The 18,616-nt window shown below is 40.3% G+C and overlaps 4 protein-coding genes across 6 annotated transcripts; 2 read left to right on the forward strand and 2 right to left on the reverse strand.

The window, feature by feature from the left end:
• Positions 1-1,659: 1,659 nt before the first annotated feature.
• Positions 1,660-2,871, forward strand: LOC113691274 (universal stress protein PHOS32). The gene is made up of 4 exons (XM_027209359.2): positions 1,660-2,044; positions 2,177-2,286; positions 2,371-2,489; positions 2,599-2,871. The coding sequence occupies exons 1-4, from the start codon at positions 1,870-1,872 to the stop codon at positions 2,687-2,689; spliced, it is 495 nt and encodes a 164-aa protein (XP_027065160.1). The 5' UTR covers positions 1,660-1,869; the 3' UTR covers positions 2,690-2,871.
• Positions 2,872-4,185: 1,314 nt separating this feature from the next.
• On the reverse strand, positions 4,186-5,577 carry LOC113692031 (probable glutathione S-transferase). The gene is made up of 2 exons (XM_027210367.2): positions 5,001-5,577; positions 4,186-4,900 (listed from the first exon to the last, which is right to left on the reverse strand). Exons 1-2 carry the CDS (start codon positions 5,328-5,330, stop codon positions 4,496-4,498), a joined length of 735 nt encoding a protein of 244 aa, XP_027066168.1. The 5' UTR covers positions 5,331-5,577; the 3' UTR covers positions 4,186-4,495.
• Positions 5,578-7,644: 2,067 nt separating this feature from the next.
• On the reverse strand, positions 7,645-9,062 carry LOC113694058 (probable glutathione S-transferase). Its single transcript, XM_027212913.2, has 2 exons — positions 8,454-9,062; positions 7,645-8,327 (listed from the first exon to the last, which is right to left on the reverse strand). Exons 1-2 carry the CDS (start codon positions 8,760-8,762, stop codon positions 7,935-7,937), a joined length of 702 nt encoding a protein of 233 aa, XP_027068714.1. The 5' UTR covers positions 8,763-9,062; the 3' UTR covers positions 7,645-7,934.
• A 4,788-nt stretch (positions 9,063-13,850) lies between these two features.
• On the forward strand, positions 13,851-17,603 carry LOC113692846 (rop guanine nucleotide exchange factor 7-like). Of its 3 annotated transcripts, none has more exons than XM_027211433.2 (7): positions 13,851-14,738; positions 14,870-14,986; positions 15,107-15,261; positions 15,815-15,889; positions 15,968-16,258; positions 16,344-16,700; positions 16,831-17,603. In XM_027211433.2, exons 1-7 carry the CDS (start codon positions 14,165-14,167, stop codon positions 17,320-17,322), a joined length of 2,061 nt encoding a protein of 686 aa, XP_027067234.1. In that variant the 5' UTR covers positions 13,851-14,164; the 3' UTR covers positions 17,323-17,603. The 3 variants fall into 3 exon arrangements, with proteins under 3 accessions (XP_027067234.1, XP_071908032.1, XP_027067235.1); XM_072051931.1 differs by having other exon boundaries at positions 14,017-14,738; positions 16,781-16,915; XM_027211434.2 differs by lacking the exon at positions 15,815-15,889 and having other exon boundaries at positions 14,017-14,738; positions 16,831-17,428.
• The last annotated feature ends 1,013 nt before the right edge of the window (positions 17,604-18,616 follow it).

Here is an 18,616-nt window from a genome sequence, read left to right on the forward strand (position 1 = left end):
GGAACGAACACCATTGGGTATGACGTGAGTTATTCGGATACCCCAAAAGGTGAGGATGGAGAAGAAAAAATCAGGGATAGGCAGGCGAAGACCAGCTATCAGCTGGTCCCTGTAGATCGCCACGAACCCTGGAGGAGGTCGGCTGGCGACCTCTCCTGGGAGGGCTGCCCTGGATTCAAAGAGGGCCGGGATTTCGTACTTTTCGACTAGCGAGTCCACATCTTTTTGTTTCAGGGCTGGGGAGATGGTATCGACTTCCCCGAAGCCGCCACTAGGTCTCCCCGAGGTCCCTGCTGCCGTCTGAGCCGGAACTGCTTGTTCAGCAGCTCCGACCAGAGGCTGGGCGAATGGGTTAGCCAGACTCATTGCTCTAATAGGAGACGAGGCAGGAGAACCTGCGAGCTCAGGTCCGGAAGAAGTAGAAGGAGAAGAGCTAGAGGGGTCTGAGGGGCTGCTATCTATGTTTATGGGACTAGCCGCTCTATGCCTAGGGGCTGAACTGGTGACGTCAGAACTATCGGAACTGTATGAAGACATAAAAAAGAAAGGGAACTTACTAGTGAGAGGAGATCGGATGAAAGGCTGATCTAAGGATTGCGCGACCTGACCCTGGGCTTCCTAAGACTGGGCGACCCGACGTGCTCTCGGAGGGAAGAAGATGAAGCAGCGAGCTAAGGATTGAGAGGGTGAACTGACAGAGTGAAGGAAGAGGCGTGAAAATGACACCCAAAGAGTCCTATTTATAGGCAAGCCAGGAAGCGGGAAAGTGAAGAGACGTGCATTTATTGAGCCGTTATGGGGAACCGATCCTAACCATCGTAGCTGGCGGACGTGACGATCGAGGTGACTGATGCGAACCGACGCGACGGTTGTGTGCACCACTCTCTGACAGGGGCCCCACACCGAGCTACCACGACGCACGATCCGGATGTTTGACATGAACCAACGCGACGGTTGCGTGTACCACTTACAGGCGAGGGTCCTACACCGAGCTGACACGACGCCAAAAAGTCGGCTAGACTCACGCGCACGTTCGATGACTCTAGACTAAAGGGGGGGCTAGTGTAGTGGGCCCCAGGCACACATCGGCCCGGTCCGCGCACACGTCATTCCGGCCCACGAGCTCGGACAGGAGGAAGCGGACTGTGGCACCAGGTCAGCCCGCATGAGCGCCGTTTCCCTGGCCGATGGGCTGCGAGGTCCGCGCCTCCAAGTCGCCGCGCGGAGCCCTAGGAACCGTTTCCTCCCCCGATAAGGACTCTTAGTCCTACCAGGAAACAAACACTGGAGGCTCTATAAATACCACGCAAAGGAAGAACACAAGGTACGCTATTCATAGTGCAATCTCTACTCTTTTTACTCACGAACTCGTTCTGACTTGATCGTCGGAGTTGCTCCAGGGGACTTAGCCCCGCAGCTCGTTCACGTGCAGGTCAGACGTCCAAGCAGCTCGTCCCGCCGAACCCAGCTCAGTTCGAATCTTCACTTCGGCAGTCGCATCGAGTACTATTTTGCCTTTTGAATTGGGGACGAGTGATGACAGGTAAAAAGCAAAACTTGTGCGCTGAGTTGAGCCCACCAAGCATGTGATCGCGACCTGTCAAACGTCAGACGAGTACAGCAGCAAGAAATCTTGAGAACCTGTTCGGTGACTTTCTTGTCCGTGACCCAAAGTATCCGCAACACTAGAAAGGAAAGACAAGGTTCACAAAATTCATCATCATCATCACCTGATCTGAGCCTTCGGAAATTCATTCAATTACGGGTCTATTGCACTCTGCACGCAGGAACTTATTCTCTTCACTCTTCTTCATCCTCCTATATTAATTCACCCCACAAAGAAAGAGCCAAAAAGATCAGACTCGAAATATGGTGAAGGACAGGAAAATAGGGGTGGCAATCGACTTCTCAAAGAGCAGTAAGCTGGCACTGCAATGGGCTATCGAAAATTTGGCTGATAAAGGTGACACCTTCTTCGTCATCCATGTGAACTCTCATCATCTGGACGAGTCTCGCAATCAGCTTTGGTCCCAATCTGGTTCACGTAGGTTTATCTAGTCCTGACATCATCAAACTCTGTTCTAATAAATCTAGCCGATCGATGATACGTATATTTCTCGGAATCTCTATGATCTGTTTAAATCAAATCTGACGTGGGATTACCTGTTCATCTCAGCTCTTATTCCATTAGTTGAGTTCCGGGAGCCGGAGGTGATGAAACAATATGGAGTCAAGACCGATATTGAAGTTCTTGACATGCTTGACACTGCTGCCCGGCAGAAAGAGGTTTGGTTTTCGATATTTCTGCTACGAGGTCTTTTTGCTTGTTGCCTTCTTTAAATACTGTACGACTTCTAATTTTGTGTGCAGATAATCATCGTCTGGAAATTATACTGGGGAGATGCCAGAGAGAAGCTTTGCCAGGCTGTTGAAGATTTGAAGCTGGATTCTGTGGTGATGGGTAGCAGGGGATTGAGCTCCATCCGAAGGTCGTTTCCCATTTCTCTGCCTTTTCCGGTTTCCCTTTCGATTTGTCTTGCTCCTCGTGTTCGTTGGTTTTTTGTCCCGCGTTTGATGTGATTTCTTTTTCATACCCAGGATAATATTGGGAAGCGTGACAGACTATTTGCTTGCCAACGCGACCTGCCCCGTTACTGTGGTAAAGGATCCAGATCTTCACAGGCATTGATTTCAGAAGCGTTAATGAGAAAATCGCTTACTTTGCGTTTATAGTTTGGTAAATCACCTATGAGGATTCATCAACTACCAGAAACTTATTCAGCTTTTTATGATACTTGGGTTGTGGTTTTCAGTTGTTACTGTGGACTGTTGGCAACAATAATACTCCGTATGATACTTTCTTATGCCTAATTGAATCTCCATCCAGTCAGCTTCAGCGTAAATGCCTAATTGAACCTCTAATTTTCTCGGATTGATTAACTTCACACAAGGTACCTTGGGATCATCTGGACTCTATTTCCATACCCTACTGAATTATCTCGCAGCCAGAATGCTATGGCATTGGCAATCACTGAGGTCTTTTGCTCCTCACTTTTGTTCCGGCAAGCTTTACACGGGGCAGGCAAGCACTGAACGTAAGCTACACCATTGGTTGGGTTTTTTTTTTTTGGGGGCCGTACTTCTAGTTTTATGTGGCTCAATCATTTATAGATTCAAAAGAAACCAGGAATTTGAACGAAGGATAATTGATTTCAGCTTATGATCGGAAGAGATGAGGAATAGATGACTGACCCAACATTAGGAAATATCAAGAATGAAACCAAAAACTTACCTTCTCGTGTCTATGAAGTCAGCCCAGAATCATGTCATAATTCTTGAGTAGGTTTCATTGTTGCACTTGAGAAACAGCGGACTCGTAGTCGACGGATCTTCCATTGTGTATTTCTATTTGACGCCTTTAATTTTAAGTTTCAGAGCAAACTCAACTCTCTGAGAACATGGGATAGCCCAGTAACCGCGATCTTTGCAGCTCTTGACAATTGAGTTCTTACTTCTTACCTCTGCTGCTTTGCATTTCCTTGGTCGATCGTGTTTCTGTTCTGGCTGCTTGTCTTTTTTTAATATCGGATCTAGCCAAGCATTGACGAGATAATACTACGAGTGCATTTGTTTCAGATCAGCTTTTATTAATCTGTAGTATATGCTTAATAGGGCAACAAGAACTTCATCACAAAGCTCTTAATGCTAGCGAAGTACCAAGGTGACAAGAATGATGAAAGTGAAACTGAAGAAAAGGGAATGCTTATTTAAAGCACATAATAATTATTTAGGAGTCGATCTGGGCCATCATCAATTATGCGGACCGAAAGCAGTTTGATGTCGGAAGGCAGAGAGTCCTCTATATAGGGTAGCTGCAGCTGACCAACACTTCCGCCCAATTCCATAAGTTGGGAAAACCTTTCTTTGGTCAGCAAGTTTATTCCCAGAAATTCTTGAGTCACTCTGAGCCAACATGCGATTAAACTGGATGCAATAGCAAAACTTATACATCTCATACAGGAAGGAAAAGAGAACCCAATGGGATCAAATTTGGATTTCAACGTGGAACTTAAATTGATGGGACATGCTCAAAAATCAACATTTATTTATTTAAAAAATTTTTTTTTAAGGTAAAAGGTCCTCCTAATGGAGAGAATTACTGTAAATTATTAACCAATACTCGCGGACAGGTAATATTTACAGCCTCCTTCATTCATCCGTAGAGCAAGTCAAATATGATGATCTCATACATGGGTGCTGATTTTGTTTTTATCACATGGAGCGAGAAATACTTGCAAGCCCCCACAAGGTGAAATTAGAAACCCCAATATACGAGGGGATAAAAACTTGCATGAAAATTGAAACTCCTGCAAATTACACGGTTCAACTTTTATTAGTACACCAATACGAGGAAGGGAAGGCTGCATGATTGAACAAGGAAAGCAAAAGATCGGCGACTTTTGTTTGGTTCATGATCTAGTGGTGGAGAGAAAGTTCATTTAGCAGCCGCCGGGGGGTGGAATTGAAGCTGCAGACGAGACTGGAAAGAGGAAACTAGAGTTTTCCCCATGTAAGCAGGGGGAAAGTTGGCTATTAGCTTGTCTTGTGGAGGCAGACATTTCTTGACGGGGCTACAATTAGCGAAGTTTTCGGCCCATTCCCACAGCTTTGGAAAATTGTCTTCGGTGAAGACATCTAATTTGAGGGCTTCTTGGATGGTCCTAAACGAAAAGCCGATGAAATTGGCCACAATGTCCACCATCCCAATGCTATCTCCTCCGAAGAATCTCTTGCCCCCAAGCTCGTTTTCTAGAACTTTCAGGCGTTCAAGGGCTTCTGCCTTATTCTGCTCATATTGCTCGCTCGTGCTCCAAATGGTCTTCCATAGCGCGGGAAAGCACTGTCGTAAACAAAACATATTAAGCCAATATGAAACATTAAGAGAATTTCAGTGCTCCAAAGATTCGATACCATGAATTGGTGACACTGAAAACTTTTACCTTCTGGTCGACAAAATTGGCCCAGAAACGTGCCCTGGCTTTTTCAAATGGATCTTCAGGCAATATTGGATTATTCTTCCAGGTCTCATCAATGTATTCAAGAATCACCATGGATTCGACAATGGGTTTCCCGTTGTGAAGCAGAACCGGAATTTTTTTGTAAACAGGGTTGTACTGCAGAAGCTGAGGACTTTTGTTGGTAAGATCTTCCTCTATGTATTCATACTGGATGCCTTTAATATTAAGAGCGATCTCAACACTGCGACAAAATGGGCTTACCCAATAACCAAACAGCTTCACTTCCTCCATCTTCGATCCACGGGAACTCATGAATTACTGAGCTTCAGAGTTTGCCTCCAGTGGTTATAGTAAGGCTGTACAGTTTTCAATGGTCTTGATCGGTCACCTGGCATTGCAATTTCTTATATAGGGGAACATCACGAGAATTTTCAAAAGCACCAAGGAAAAAAAGAGACTAATTGTAGCATTCTCATTTCAGCCACCAATAAAAAAGAAATAGAGAAAGAAAGAAAGAAATTCTCATTTTCGACCATTGTGCCTTTGCAGACAAAGTCCTGCAAAAGCATATTAGTTGCACATGTAAGTACATGATTAGACAAAGTGTGCTGTCCATATACTGTTGATTACGTCTCCACAAATACGCAGTTGCATTCGCATGCTGTCCATTTTTTATATGTCGGTTTTATTGTTAAAATTTTATTTTGTTAATTTGTACAATATTGCAATTTTGCTTTCTGAGAAGACGACAAAATTGTGGTCAGAACGTCCAGAAATTGGATTTAGGGATAATTTCAGAAACCTCCCCTGAGGTTTTTGACAATTTCACTGAGCTCCCCTGAAGTTTGAAAAATTATACATATCTCCCTTGATTTGATAGTTTTAGCAACAAAATTTTAAAATAATATTGATTTGGTCAAATTTTAAATGAAGACCCAAAACTGCCCTTATGTAAGGAGTTTTAATTTATTTCTCTATAGAATTATAAGATTATCAATTTAGATTCATAAGATAGACAATAAAATGTTGAAATAATTGATTCAGAGTTTATGAAGTTTTTGAATAGTGGGATTATCATAATTTAGTAGCGATTTTGAACAATTTCTTTTGATTTATTGTTAATTTCAATACCAAAAAATAGAAAATAAAGATTAGCAAAAAAATTGAATTACGTATAAAGTTAACTCATCCAAAAAAAAATCACTAGTACAATATTTGATTACAATATAAATTAGAGATAATTGCAGTAATTTTACAATTTTATTGGCAAAAAATTAAAATAAAAAGGAATAAGAAGGAAAAAGAATGAAAAAAATAATTTTAAAGTCATTCTAAGTATAAGCATACCAAACACAAGGGAATTTTATTAAAATATTTAAGGGTAGTATTATCATTTTAAATAATAAGGGAGGTATGTGTAATTTTGCAAACCTCAAGGAAGCTCAGTGAAATTGTCAGAAATTTTAGGGGAGATTTCTGAAATTATCTCTTGAATTTGTAGTTCCAGCTAGGGGTGTGCATCGAATTCGAAATCGGTAATTCGGAAGTTTGAATTCGGAATATTTCGAAATTTTGGTATCTGATAATTCGACCGAATTCGATTTCGAATTCACCAATTCCGAATTCGAATTCATATCGAATTCAATTCAGAATTCGGTAAATTCCGATTTCACCGAATTCGGAAAAAATTATATATTATTATATAATATATAATTCATAATATAATATAATATAAATTTTATATAATATTATATTATATAAATTTTGTATTACATGTATTAAAAAATATATATATTAAAAACGAATTTGAAATTGAAATCGGAATTCGAATTCCGATTTAAAAAACTCTATTATCGAATTCGAACCAAATTTGAAATATATGAATTCGGAAAACCTAAATTCGATTCCGATTTTCGATTGACCGATTTCGAAAATTTCGAATTCAATTCGAATTTGATCGATAAATCGAAATTTTTCGATTTTGCACACTCCTAGTTCCAGTTGAGAGCCTTAACGATGACGTTTTGGTCTTTAAAGGTTGTTTTATAAACTCACACGGAAAGCTGGCTTAAGATAATGACAGGGACGGGCCGCATGAAATGCGATCCCAGGAGGAAGACTTGAATCGAATTTCCTTCATTTCTATTCTTTTTTGATAAGTGAATTTATATAGATCCCACGAATAATCAATTTAAAACAACTCACTCATACGATAAATGGATGTGAATTTATATGGTCATTCATCTCAAGTCATTAAATTTTGTTTAGTCATCCAAATTCATTTATGCTGGGTTTGTTTGGATCATTGGATGGATAAATGGATGTGAATTCATTTTGCTACCTCTAACTCTTCTTACCTTTGAAATGATTAGATGCCTGATTAATCTTTTTATACTGTTACGAAGTTACTACTATAATCTTCTCATTCAGCAGCTTCGTCATTGTTTTTTCCCTTTATCAGAAAGTGAAAGTTCATCAACTCTTTTATTTTTTGGATAAAATAGAGGTCAATATTATTAATAAATTAATTGCAGATCACTCGGCACGATTTATTTAACAAAAAATTTCTAATACATAGATCTCAAATAACTACTCCATTAGATATGAGAAAAAAAATAACAAAAAGTGAAAAAACTGAACAAAACTCACATTAGGATAGCTTATGAAGAAGAAAACACTCAGCAGTAAACGATGGGAGAGAGAAAACTCTCATTGGGGTAAGAATTTATTAAACATGAACCAAAAAAAAAAAAAAGAGAAAAGGAAGGAAGCCTTGGTTTGAGGGAAGGCTGAGAGTATAGAGGAAGAGACAGCCGGTGGGTAGAGCTCTTGATCTACTGAACGGTGAGCAGCAGAAGTTTATTTAGCAGCCGGTGGGTAGAGCTCTTGATCTACTGAACGGTGAGCAGCAGGAGTTTATTTAGCAGCGGCAGCAGCTGCCAGACGAGATTGAAAGAAGGCAACCAGATGCTGTCCCATGTAAGGAGGAGGGAAAATGGCAATTAGTTTGTCTTTTGGGGGAAGAAACTGGTTGATATCACTACAATTAACGTAGTTTTCAGCCCATTCCCAAAGCTTTGGGAAGTTGTCCTTGGTGAGGACATCTAATCCTAGAGCTTCTTGAATTGTCCTAAACCAAAATGCCATGAAATTGGCAACAATGTCCACCAGCCCAATGCTATCTCCACCAAAGAACTTCTTCCCCTGGAGTTCATCTTCGAGAAATTTCAGGACCTCACCAGCTTCTGCCTTGTCTTTGTCATATTGCTCGCCAACGCTCCAGAAGGTTTTGAAAAGGGCAGGCAAGCACTGCAATATTGCAAATACAAATGCATTCATACTGTGCGTATCGATTGAATATGAAGATGATGAAGTAAAGAATGCCGGCTAGTAGAAACTCGGTGATTAAAAGGTTCTTCAATATCTGAACTGTACCTTTTCTTCGACATAATTGGCCCAGAAACGTGCCTTGGCTTTCTCATGAGGGTTTTGGGGCAGGATTGGATTAGTCTTCCAGACCTCGTCAATATATTCAAGAATCACCAAAGACTCGGCAATGGGTTTGCCATTGTGAAGCAGCACAGGGATTTTTTTGTGCACAGGGTTGTATTGCAGAAGCTGAGGACTTTTGTTGGATGGATCTTCTGCTATGAAATCGTAGTGGACTCCTTTAAGTTTCAGGGCTATCTCCACTCTGCAACTAAATGGGCTTGCCGGATGACCGAACAACTTCACTTCTTCCATCTCGATCGACCGGCACCTAATTTGACTCTCCGTCCTTTTCTAGCTGTAGACTGCACCTGGAGTAACGTTCAATGCATTGTATAGGGGAAAGATTGTGAGAAGTTCCTTAGCGACCAAGGACAAGGAATTGCTAGTATTCTAGTAGTATTAATTTAATTGGCTGACCATCGCGATCTCATGAGTATCCGTCAACGGAAGGTGATGGCAAAATCCGGGGAACATTCAATGCATTATTATTGAAGGAAGGAGACATTTAGCATCCATTTTTTAAGTTGTCGAGTCATTATTGAATAGGTGGCAGCAGCCAGCCAAGACTGAAGAGAACAAGTCCCAAATCCATTTTATACTTGCACTTATTTTATCCGAAGCACATCTCTGACTCTGAGGGTGATATCATATTTTCTTCACCATTCGAGTCTGTAACATATATACACATTTAGGATTGGCATCCAAGCTGCAGGCGCAGCATTTGCTTAATGCATAAGCTGGCGAAAAGTCATGGCGGACTTCTAGAAGGTGCAGCCCCCCTTAAAAATTTGACGAGGCTAGATGCCTCATTAAGCTTAACATCAATTCTTAATTATTGAATAAGTTGATGATGTGGCTTCCCAATGGGTTTCGATCCACGTCAGTTTTTTTCCTCTTGGTTTGCCCTCTCCTTTTCTTGTTATCTCAAACCATGTCCGTTTCAGAGGTAACGTGACCCATGCAATGACCTCACCCTCCAAAACACAACACCCAAAAAAGAAAAAAGAAAAAAAAAAGGAAGCAATCTCCAGCTTACTTGATTGCCAATTCCATACGTTGATTTGTGGAGAGGCCCCATCCTGGGCTTATACACGTGACAACCCGGAAAGGCCGGAGCTGAGCTTGGACCCCAGGACCATAGGAGCCATCCTGAGGCACACCGCCGCTAGGGCTCCCCGGGGGTCCAGAGAACGATCCCGCAGAGGGCGGGAGGAATCCCCCTCAACGCGGGATTGAGGCTATACCGGAGATATCCCAAAACGTACGGAGGTCGGACTCTCGAGCAGGTATAAATAATAACGCACCCCAGCGGCATAAGATACGCTCATTATTGGCAAAACACTCCCAACAGTTTTACTTCCAGTAAATTCCCCTCACCGGAAAACTAACTTGACCGTCAGAGTGTCCTCGGGGACAACTTCGGAGCTCTCCTGTCAGTCACCCTAGAATCCACTTTCAGTTTGTTTTGCATGATTGGGACACGCTCTCCTCATCAACACGCCGAGCTCATTAGGTCAGCTCGGTCCGAAGAAGCTCAACGCTTCTTCAATTTGCATCATATCTTTTACTTGGTTGCCAATTCTATACGTTGATATGTATAGCTGGAGATGTTGGTCTGATGAACTATTTCTCTGCATCAAAGGAATTAATTACTCTTTGGTGAGCTTTGACATGTTCGAGTTTGAAACTTGTGCAGCTTTACCAAAAGATATACTATTCCTTTAGTAAAACTAATCCTCCAATCGGTGGAGGTGGCCTGTCTCTGAATTTTGGTCAATCGTTTCTCCTGAAAGAGACACCTTCAGCGTCCGTCATCTTCCTTCATTATAAAAAATTTTTGGAGGTTCAATTGAGCAGGCCCAGACCACTCAAATTTTACTGGGCTCGGTCTGTCTTTGATTTAATTATCAGTTGGGCCCTCAAGTTACTCATAACATTTTACGACTACAAAGGAATAGCTATTAGTGCAATTCGGCTAGGCCCTTCCAGTAGATCCCAGACACGGAGAGAGACACAAAGGGCAAAAAAAAAAAAAAAAAGTCGGAAATTCAGAAAAGAAGCGAGATTTCACCATCAGAAAATGAATTTCAAACTAAAAAGCATGCACGTAATTTTTTTTCTCTACCAAAAGATACTAAAAAAAAAAAAAAAGAGGCAAAATTCTACAGAATTGTGATAAATGTGCTGCAATGTTACTTTAATAAGGGTTTCTCTTTAGGCAGGGAATAAAGAGAGCCTACTTTTGAGCTTTAACAACGTTATGAATACGATTTTGTCTTTGGCGTGGCGGTTGTTCAAAATCAACAATCAAATTTGGTTAGGTCATTACTGCTTGGACACTAGCCGTTACGGGGAACCATCTTTTGCATTCTGCGCTTTTCAGCATTAGTTCGAACCAACGCCACTAACCACAGACTCTACCGCATATAGGAAATCTATAGGAAACCTTACAAGTAAAGTCACCAAACATGTGGCACTTTAAAAAAAAAAAATTCTATTATAAAAAAGAGCTCAGATGGAGAAATCAATTTGAGGTTAATTGGCATACACATTGCGAATCTATGATTGTTTGGCTGGTAGAGGAAAAAATATATATATCAATAACAAGCAACGAAAAATTTGGCAGAATTTCACCTTAAAATTTGTCATTCTGTTCTTTTTTTTTTTTTTTTTTTTGTGTAAGAACCTCCATAATTCTTTTAAGATCCATAATTTCACAACGCGGACGCTGGGAATATGTTTTCACCGACAATTTAGTTGATTTCAAACTTCCGTTACTCCAAAATTCTAAATCACGCCCAGTGTTACACAGATCAAGCTTAATAAAGTAGGCAATTGATTGATTTGGAGAGCACTATGGTGGGGAAGGGAGTCTTAGGTTGTGTTTGGATTGCAGATTTTAGTTGTGCGGGAGGCGATTTGATATATGTGAGATAATCGCTACAGTAATTCTCACATATATCAAATCGCTACAGTAATTTTTTTTTTTACAAAAAGTTCAGAAAAATGCAATACAAAGTGCCAAAATGTATGATGCAATGATGAGAGAGTGCTATAGATATTCATTTGTCTAAAGCATACCATACAAGTTTTTGGGACGTGATGGCCTCATTAATAAGCATCAGCATATATGTTTCCTACACTCTCCACCGTTATTAGGGAGGTTAATGACTAAGGAGTGAAGGTCGGGGGTTTTTTGTTCCTTCCTTCAAATGTGGCTTTCACTGACCAATTTGACCTGACCTAGCCTGAACAACATTAACCCGTAGGGCATTGGGTTCCCACAACCGCTTCAAATGTTCATAGAATACAAGAAGATGAAGCTTTCTTCCTGGTTTTCGGAGCCTCCCTAATCAGTCGCATAGAACTGCATTTCCTGCAAAAAAAGAAAGAAGAAAAGGGGAACGACGGAGCTATCAGCTAGGGTGTTAAAAGGCCAACATGGCACCAAGCTTTCACCTGTCTCCTTGTTCCCTCATTAGGTGTCTTTGCTCAAATCTTTACTTGCTGTTCTGTTTTGACTCCATCTGGAGACAACTCCAAAGTGGCCCAAAGCAATAAGGCAAAACTCGGAGGTTCATAATAGTTTATCTTTGTGCGCCACTTCTCTACCTACGTGCTACTGGAGGATATAATGACAATATGAAAAGAATCAATTCAATTGCTCTCATTCAACAACGAAAGCCCAGTAGTTTTTTCTCCCTATAATTTCCTTGCCTTGATTATGTGGAATTTGCTTCTCCATTTAGTCTTAGAAAGTAGTAGTAACAGCTCAGTTCCTCAACTGCAAATGTGGATTGTAAAATTAGTGATTGCCTGATCTAAGTCCTCAAAATTTTTGCAGCACAACACTTGTCTTTAGGCTCAAACAAACAAAGGTTTTTGTCCTCTGCGCCTTTAAATACAGAATAAGCACACCAAAAATAGAAGATGCCATGGAGAAATACCTTTTATTTCATGCTCTCTCTCTCTCTCTCTCGCAGAAATTAGCACAAAGTAATTAATGAAGCCACCGATACAAGTGATGTATACAAAAATGAACGCGTTTATCCTGTGCCTAACAGTTGAGAATGGAAGGGTGTGGAAAGGAGTTGGCGGAAAAATATTTTTAAAAAAAAGTGTTTAGCATTATTGATGTATACAAAAATACAAGTTAGTAGGATACGTTTAGTACATCTTGGGATAATTTTAGAAACCTCCCATTAGGTTTTTGACATGATTTCAAAAGTTCACCTCGCCTATAATAACAGTTAATTTAATCATTCGTTCTAACCTATTTGGATTGTTATTTTTTCAAGGTTTTTTTTTTTAAAAAAAAATACGCTGTAGTGATTTAATAAATGTAAGGTAGAAAAATGATTGAGAAATTTGTTCACGAAAAAAGTCAAAATATTTTTCGTAGAAAACTACAATCCATATTATTTCACTTATAGCGTCATTATTAGACATGATTAATAAAAAATTTTCATCATTTGCAATAAAAAAGTAACAACTTTTGAAATTTAATAAAACAAAAATATTTTTATTACTTTAAGATTCTTATTATCAGGTACTAAGAAGAAACACCAGAATCGAAATCTCCTCGTGTCCAATTTCTTTTAATTGTCAAGTACATGAAAAAGCTAGTACAGTATTGGAGTCCTTTTCTAATGCCAAATTAAATTGTCTAATATAATCAAATAACGGTTAAATTAGTTTGTAAACGACTCAATTATTTTTCATGTCTGAATCCTTTTATTTATCAAGTACATCATTTATAACTACTTTTGTCTGTCTAGTACATTAATACCCAGTAGTTCCCTTTTTATATAACAAATTAGTTGTTTTTTAAAATTCTAAATTATGCTTAATTTAATTAGCAAACTTTTTGATTATTTCCCTCCACAAATATGTGTGAAAAATCTTAAGTTGTAAGGATAGTAGAGTCCTTTCATCCCTAATGATGTAAGTATTGAGTATCAAATTGATGACACAAAAAGGTTAGTGATATTTTCAAAACTTCAAGAGCGATAGTTGAAATTGTGAGAAACTTCAATAAAGGTTTCTGAAATTATCCCATGTAATTAAGCATGAATGAAGTGGACCTGGACCTATCTAGGTTGATCCGTCCCTTAGAAGTATCCATTGACCTTTGTGATGATATTTGTTGCAACCAACTTGTAATCAGTAGTCTCCTAAATGGCGACGCATTTGTCATAATTGTGTTAAGAGTTGTCATAATTGTGTTAAGAGCCGTTGTCTAAGCAAAAGCCAATGTGGAGAAAGTGACAGAGATGCTCCTGATTTAAGCAAAGTTTAGTGCTTTTTAAGCCCACAGTGGCTCGTTAGACACTTGCCCCTTCTTTGCCCTTCCGATTCTTTCTTGCTCTGCTTGGTTGCTTGCTTGCTTGCCTGCTTCTGGAGGCATTTGTTTTGGTTCGCATCATTTAAATACTTCTTTCCCTGTTACTACCATATATCATGCGCTTCGACCCTTTGACAGCGAGAAAGAGCAGCCTCCTGCTATAATCATTGCCAACTTCACTCCTCTACTCAAGACTCATCCCCACACAAAACAGATTTCGTTTTATTTTTATTTTTATTTTCTTTTTCTCGGTTTTTACAAGGTTTTACTTTTACCCCTGAGAATCAAACATGGTTGGAGTTGCTACCTTATGGATAGAGCTCTCTCAAGCCAAGAGGAAAAAGAGGCCAATGTACGATATCAGCCACAGCTCAAGCATTATGCATTTCTAAAGCAGTCCACAAGAAGCTCAAGAAAGAAGAACCCATTTTTTCTACTCAAGTATTGGGCTTCAAAATCACTGAGTAATTTGCATGTTAGACCTAAAATGTCCAGCTCATTCCGCAGTGAACGTTTTCATTTTAATGGGATGGTAGTCAACAACTCTGTTTATTGTGCTTCACCTTGCTCATCTGAGGGCAAGATGGATTCTTCACCCGAGAAGAGGGAGGAAATGGGAAATGGAAATTATGGGTTTTGTGACAATGAGCGTATAGCTGTGGAGGAGTCTGGGGAAAGTAGTTCAAGTTCATGTTTTCTGGCGTCAGAAGTAACTCTGAACGATGAAGAACATAGTACTGAGGATTCCTCTTCGCCGCCTTCAATGATTTGGCCTATTCAGAAGGATGAACCACCGCATTATTTCAGTTCTCATGTTTCTGAAGATGCGCACAAACCCCATTCTGACACCAGGAAGTTAGAGAAACAAGGGTCATCACTATCAGGTAGGATGCCACCGTGCAATTTTTGTTTTCCGCTGTATGGACTGTGTTTGTTGTGCCATTTTGTCAATATTTACTTGTCGATTCAAGAACTTCGTTTTTACTTATATTTGTTGAAACATTAATTTGAGCAGAGACTGAAATGATGAAAGAAAGATTTGCCAAATTGCTGCTCGGGGAGGATATGTCTGGATGTGGAAATGGGGTTTCTACTTCTCTAGCTATATCCAATGCTATTACCAATCTCTGTGGTATGTCCTCTTGATCTACCAACTCTTAACATGATTGGTTTAATTTTCTTTGATCTCAGTTGGTTGTCATGGTTCGTAAGTAACCCCGCATTTTCCTTAATTGTTTATTGTTTCCACTAGCTACAATTTTTGGGCAAATTTGGAGATTAGAACCTCTTCCTCTTGAGAAGAGATTAATGTGGCGAAGAGAAATGGAATGGCTTCTTTCTGTTAGTGATCACATTGTAGAGCTGATACCATCTTTGCAGACATTTCCAGATGGAAGCACTCTTGAGGTAAACTCTAATTTATCAGTATCCCTTGACAAAGCCATATCAATTTGCAACCGTCATGTATTCTTGTCAGATATTGAGTTGATTTTTTTTTTTTTTCGTGTCAAAAAGATATTGAGTTGATTAGTTCTCTAAAGACTCGCTAAGATTATTGGACTCTTGATGTTGGCTAGGTTAATTTAAGGGCTATTACGCAATTTAGCAAAGCCTATTCAGGAATTATTTAGAAAATATTTATGTACTTTTTGCAGGCAAATATGACGAAGCAAATGGCACAAAAACTCCTTGCTTTGATCACTAACTCTTTGTTTAGTCAAAATGGTTATTCAACCAACTAACAACAGCGTACATTTCTAGCCACTCATCTATAAAAATGTATGTATGGTCCAAAAATTGTACGTTTTCTGCTATAGTTGCATGGCCATTTTGATTAAAGAAAAAAACTTAGTTACCGGAGCAGGGAATCTTAAATAATCTAAAGTGTCTCGATACACTATGCTCGATATAAAATGATGTCTAAGCTGCTTTTATTGATTCTTGTACATGTTTGATGCAGGTTATGACCTCCAGGCCGCGGTCTGATCTATATGTTAACCTCCCTGCTCTACGTAAATTAGATAATATGCTTCTCGTAAGGTCCAAATCTTGCTTTTGGAACGTTGCTGACAATATTGAGTGACCTTTTCTAAGTTTTAGCCTCTTCTCACAGGAAATATTAGATAGTTTCAAGAACACAGAATTCTGGTACGTTGACCAGGGGATCATGTCTCTAGAAGAAAACGGATCATCCTCATTCCGGAATCCCCTCCCCCGTCAAGAGGAGAAATGGTGGCTGCCAGTGCCTAGAGTCCCCATAGGTGGCCTCAGTGGGAATGCAAGAAAACTGTTGCAGCACAGACGTGATTGTACAAACCAAATCCTCAAAGCTGCGATGGCAATCAACAGCATTACTTTGGCTGATATGGAAGTTCCCGAGTCATATTTGGAAGCTCTTCCAAAGGTATGGCTCCCAAATTCTAAGTCCATTTATATGAAACAAAAGATTCTATGTATCGCTTACGTATTCTTCCTTACTTTGCTGACAGAATGCCAAGTCCAGTTTGGGTGACCTTATTTATCGATACATCAATTCAGATCAATTTTCGCCGGAGTGTTTGCTCGACTGCCTTGACTTGTCATCAGAGCATCAAGCTCTCGAGATTGCTAACAGAGTGGAGGCGTCAATTTATGCCTGGCGTCGTCGAAGTAGCTCAAAACATTTAAATAGCACAAATAAATCCAATCCAAAGTCATCATGGGAAATTGTCAAGGATCTGGTCATTGATGCAGACAAGAGAGAGCTGCTTTCAGAGAGAGCCGAAAGCCTGATGCTTTGCTTGAGACAACGGTTTCCTGGTCTCTCTCAGACGACCTTGGACATGAGTAAAATTCAGTATAACAAGGTTTTCCCTGGCATTGCACTTCTCAGTACCTATTATGTTCACATTTTTTTCTTCCTTAATATCTGTGTTTGTTTTATCAGAAAATTTACAATACCCTTCGCTGAATCCTTCGTGTATGCCCCGTTCTTAGGATGTCGGCAAGGCCATATTGGAGAGCTACTCACGGGTATTGGAGAGTTTGGCATTCAACATTGTGGCCCGCATTGACGACCTAGTTTATGTGGATGACTTGACCAAGCATTCGGATCAACCTTTTTCTATGTCGAAGGTCGGTATGATTGCTCATAGGGGTGTTGTTATCGTGCCTCCCTCAAATACTCCGTACAAAACAGCTTTTACCACACCAAGCTTCTCACCTGCGCTGCGCCCTAGTCCTGCAACTGTCGAAAGATCACCAATTCTTGAAAACAAGCTTCCCCATCGAGGGTTCGGTGTGAAAAAGGTTTTGACAGATTATTTGAGTATCGATGCGAAAGGGAAGGACTTGAACAAACAAAATATAAGATCAGATTCATCTTCAAGTACATACCAAGGGTCATCGGCATCTCAATCATTGGACTGTTCTGATTTTCCCAGCGAGGTTAAGAGCCCCCTAACACACGATTCGCCTAGCGAAGAATGAACGAGAGACTCAGCTTTGAACAAATTCCTCCATATTGTTTTTGACTGATAAATAGTGTGTATTTCATCCTTGTGTCAATACATATGTCCGAATGGCGTTAGTTGCTTGTAAGTTCCCATACAACTTCCCAAGGTGAGGCATTCTCTGGTCGAACTGGCTCGACCATCCCTCGAATTTGGAAGGATTAGCATTTGTATAGACAATTGCTGAATTTTTCATGGTATTGGCTCCATGTAATGCAATTCTCAGTAATACTTAAATACGTTTAAACATTGCTAGTAGCTCTTACTCGAAAATTTTAACAATCTGGCAATCACTTCACCACGTCACAAACTTTAACCATCCGGCATCCGTCGCCTGTTGCCAGCTGCCACCACCCGCATTCTCAAAGATCTCAATTCCCAAATGAATGTACATGGAGAAATCTAGAGGCATACTTGACGATTGATGCCACATTAGGGCCTCAAGCTGGTAATGGGAAGATTGTACAGCTTCAATAATTAGCTATAGTCACCGTCAAAGTTTTTTTCCATGCCATTTGACAAGTTTGTTATCCTAGTGGCTGCTGAAGTGGCTATTCTAAGCCGCAATTTCACATTGAACAAGATATATATATATATATATATATATACATGTGTGTGTGTGTGCGGTGCTTCCTTGTTTGATGGACGACGTAATTGAACGCATTTGCGCTAGACCTTAGAACCCACAACAGTAAAGGGCAATTAATCAGGCCCCTTGCGCACTGGCAGCAGAAGAAGATACTGTTTCAGACAGGTGCTGCCTTCTGGTGAAGAAAACAGTACTGAATGAATCTAAGCTGCCTCTGTGCTGTCTACCCTCCAATACTGCCAGGAGTCGTGGATTCGAGCCAGAAATGCTATTACCAGTTTACCATCCATCCCCAACCGCTACAGTTTCGTCAATTGTCCTGTGGCCTACAGACGTGGACGTAAGCTCTACGCCATCTCACTCTCTTGAATTTCCATTTTTTGCTTCCGTATTTATCATTGCTGTTTTTCTGAAAGAATCATGTGCCTTGAAAGCACATGATCATCAAATCAAACTGAAAAAGGCTAGCGAGTACCAATTGCCTTCTGTAACCTTCAACCCCTCAAAACTCCAAAACGGCATCAGCAAGTACTGATGAATTAATGTAGATCGCGTTCAAGTTGCAAACAGTTGGTTGCCAAACAAACCATCATATCTTCCTGAGATGAAGCAAATCTGTGAATGGCTTCATCTAACTGAGAATCAAAGGCTCCTAAGCTGCTCAAAATACCGCGGTCCACGC

The sequence above is a fragment of the Coffea arabica genome, chromosome 6c, assembly GCF_036785885.1.
Source record: "Coffea arabica cultivar ET-39 chromosome 6c, Coffea Arabica ET-39 HiFi, whole genome shotgun sequence".
Taxonomy (NCBI): Eukaryota; Viridiplantae; Streptophyta; class Magnoliopsida; order Gentianales; family Rubiaceae; genus Coffea; species Coffea arabica.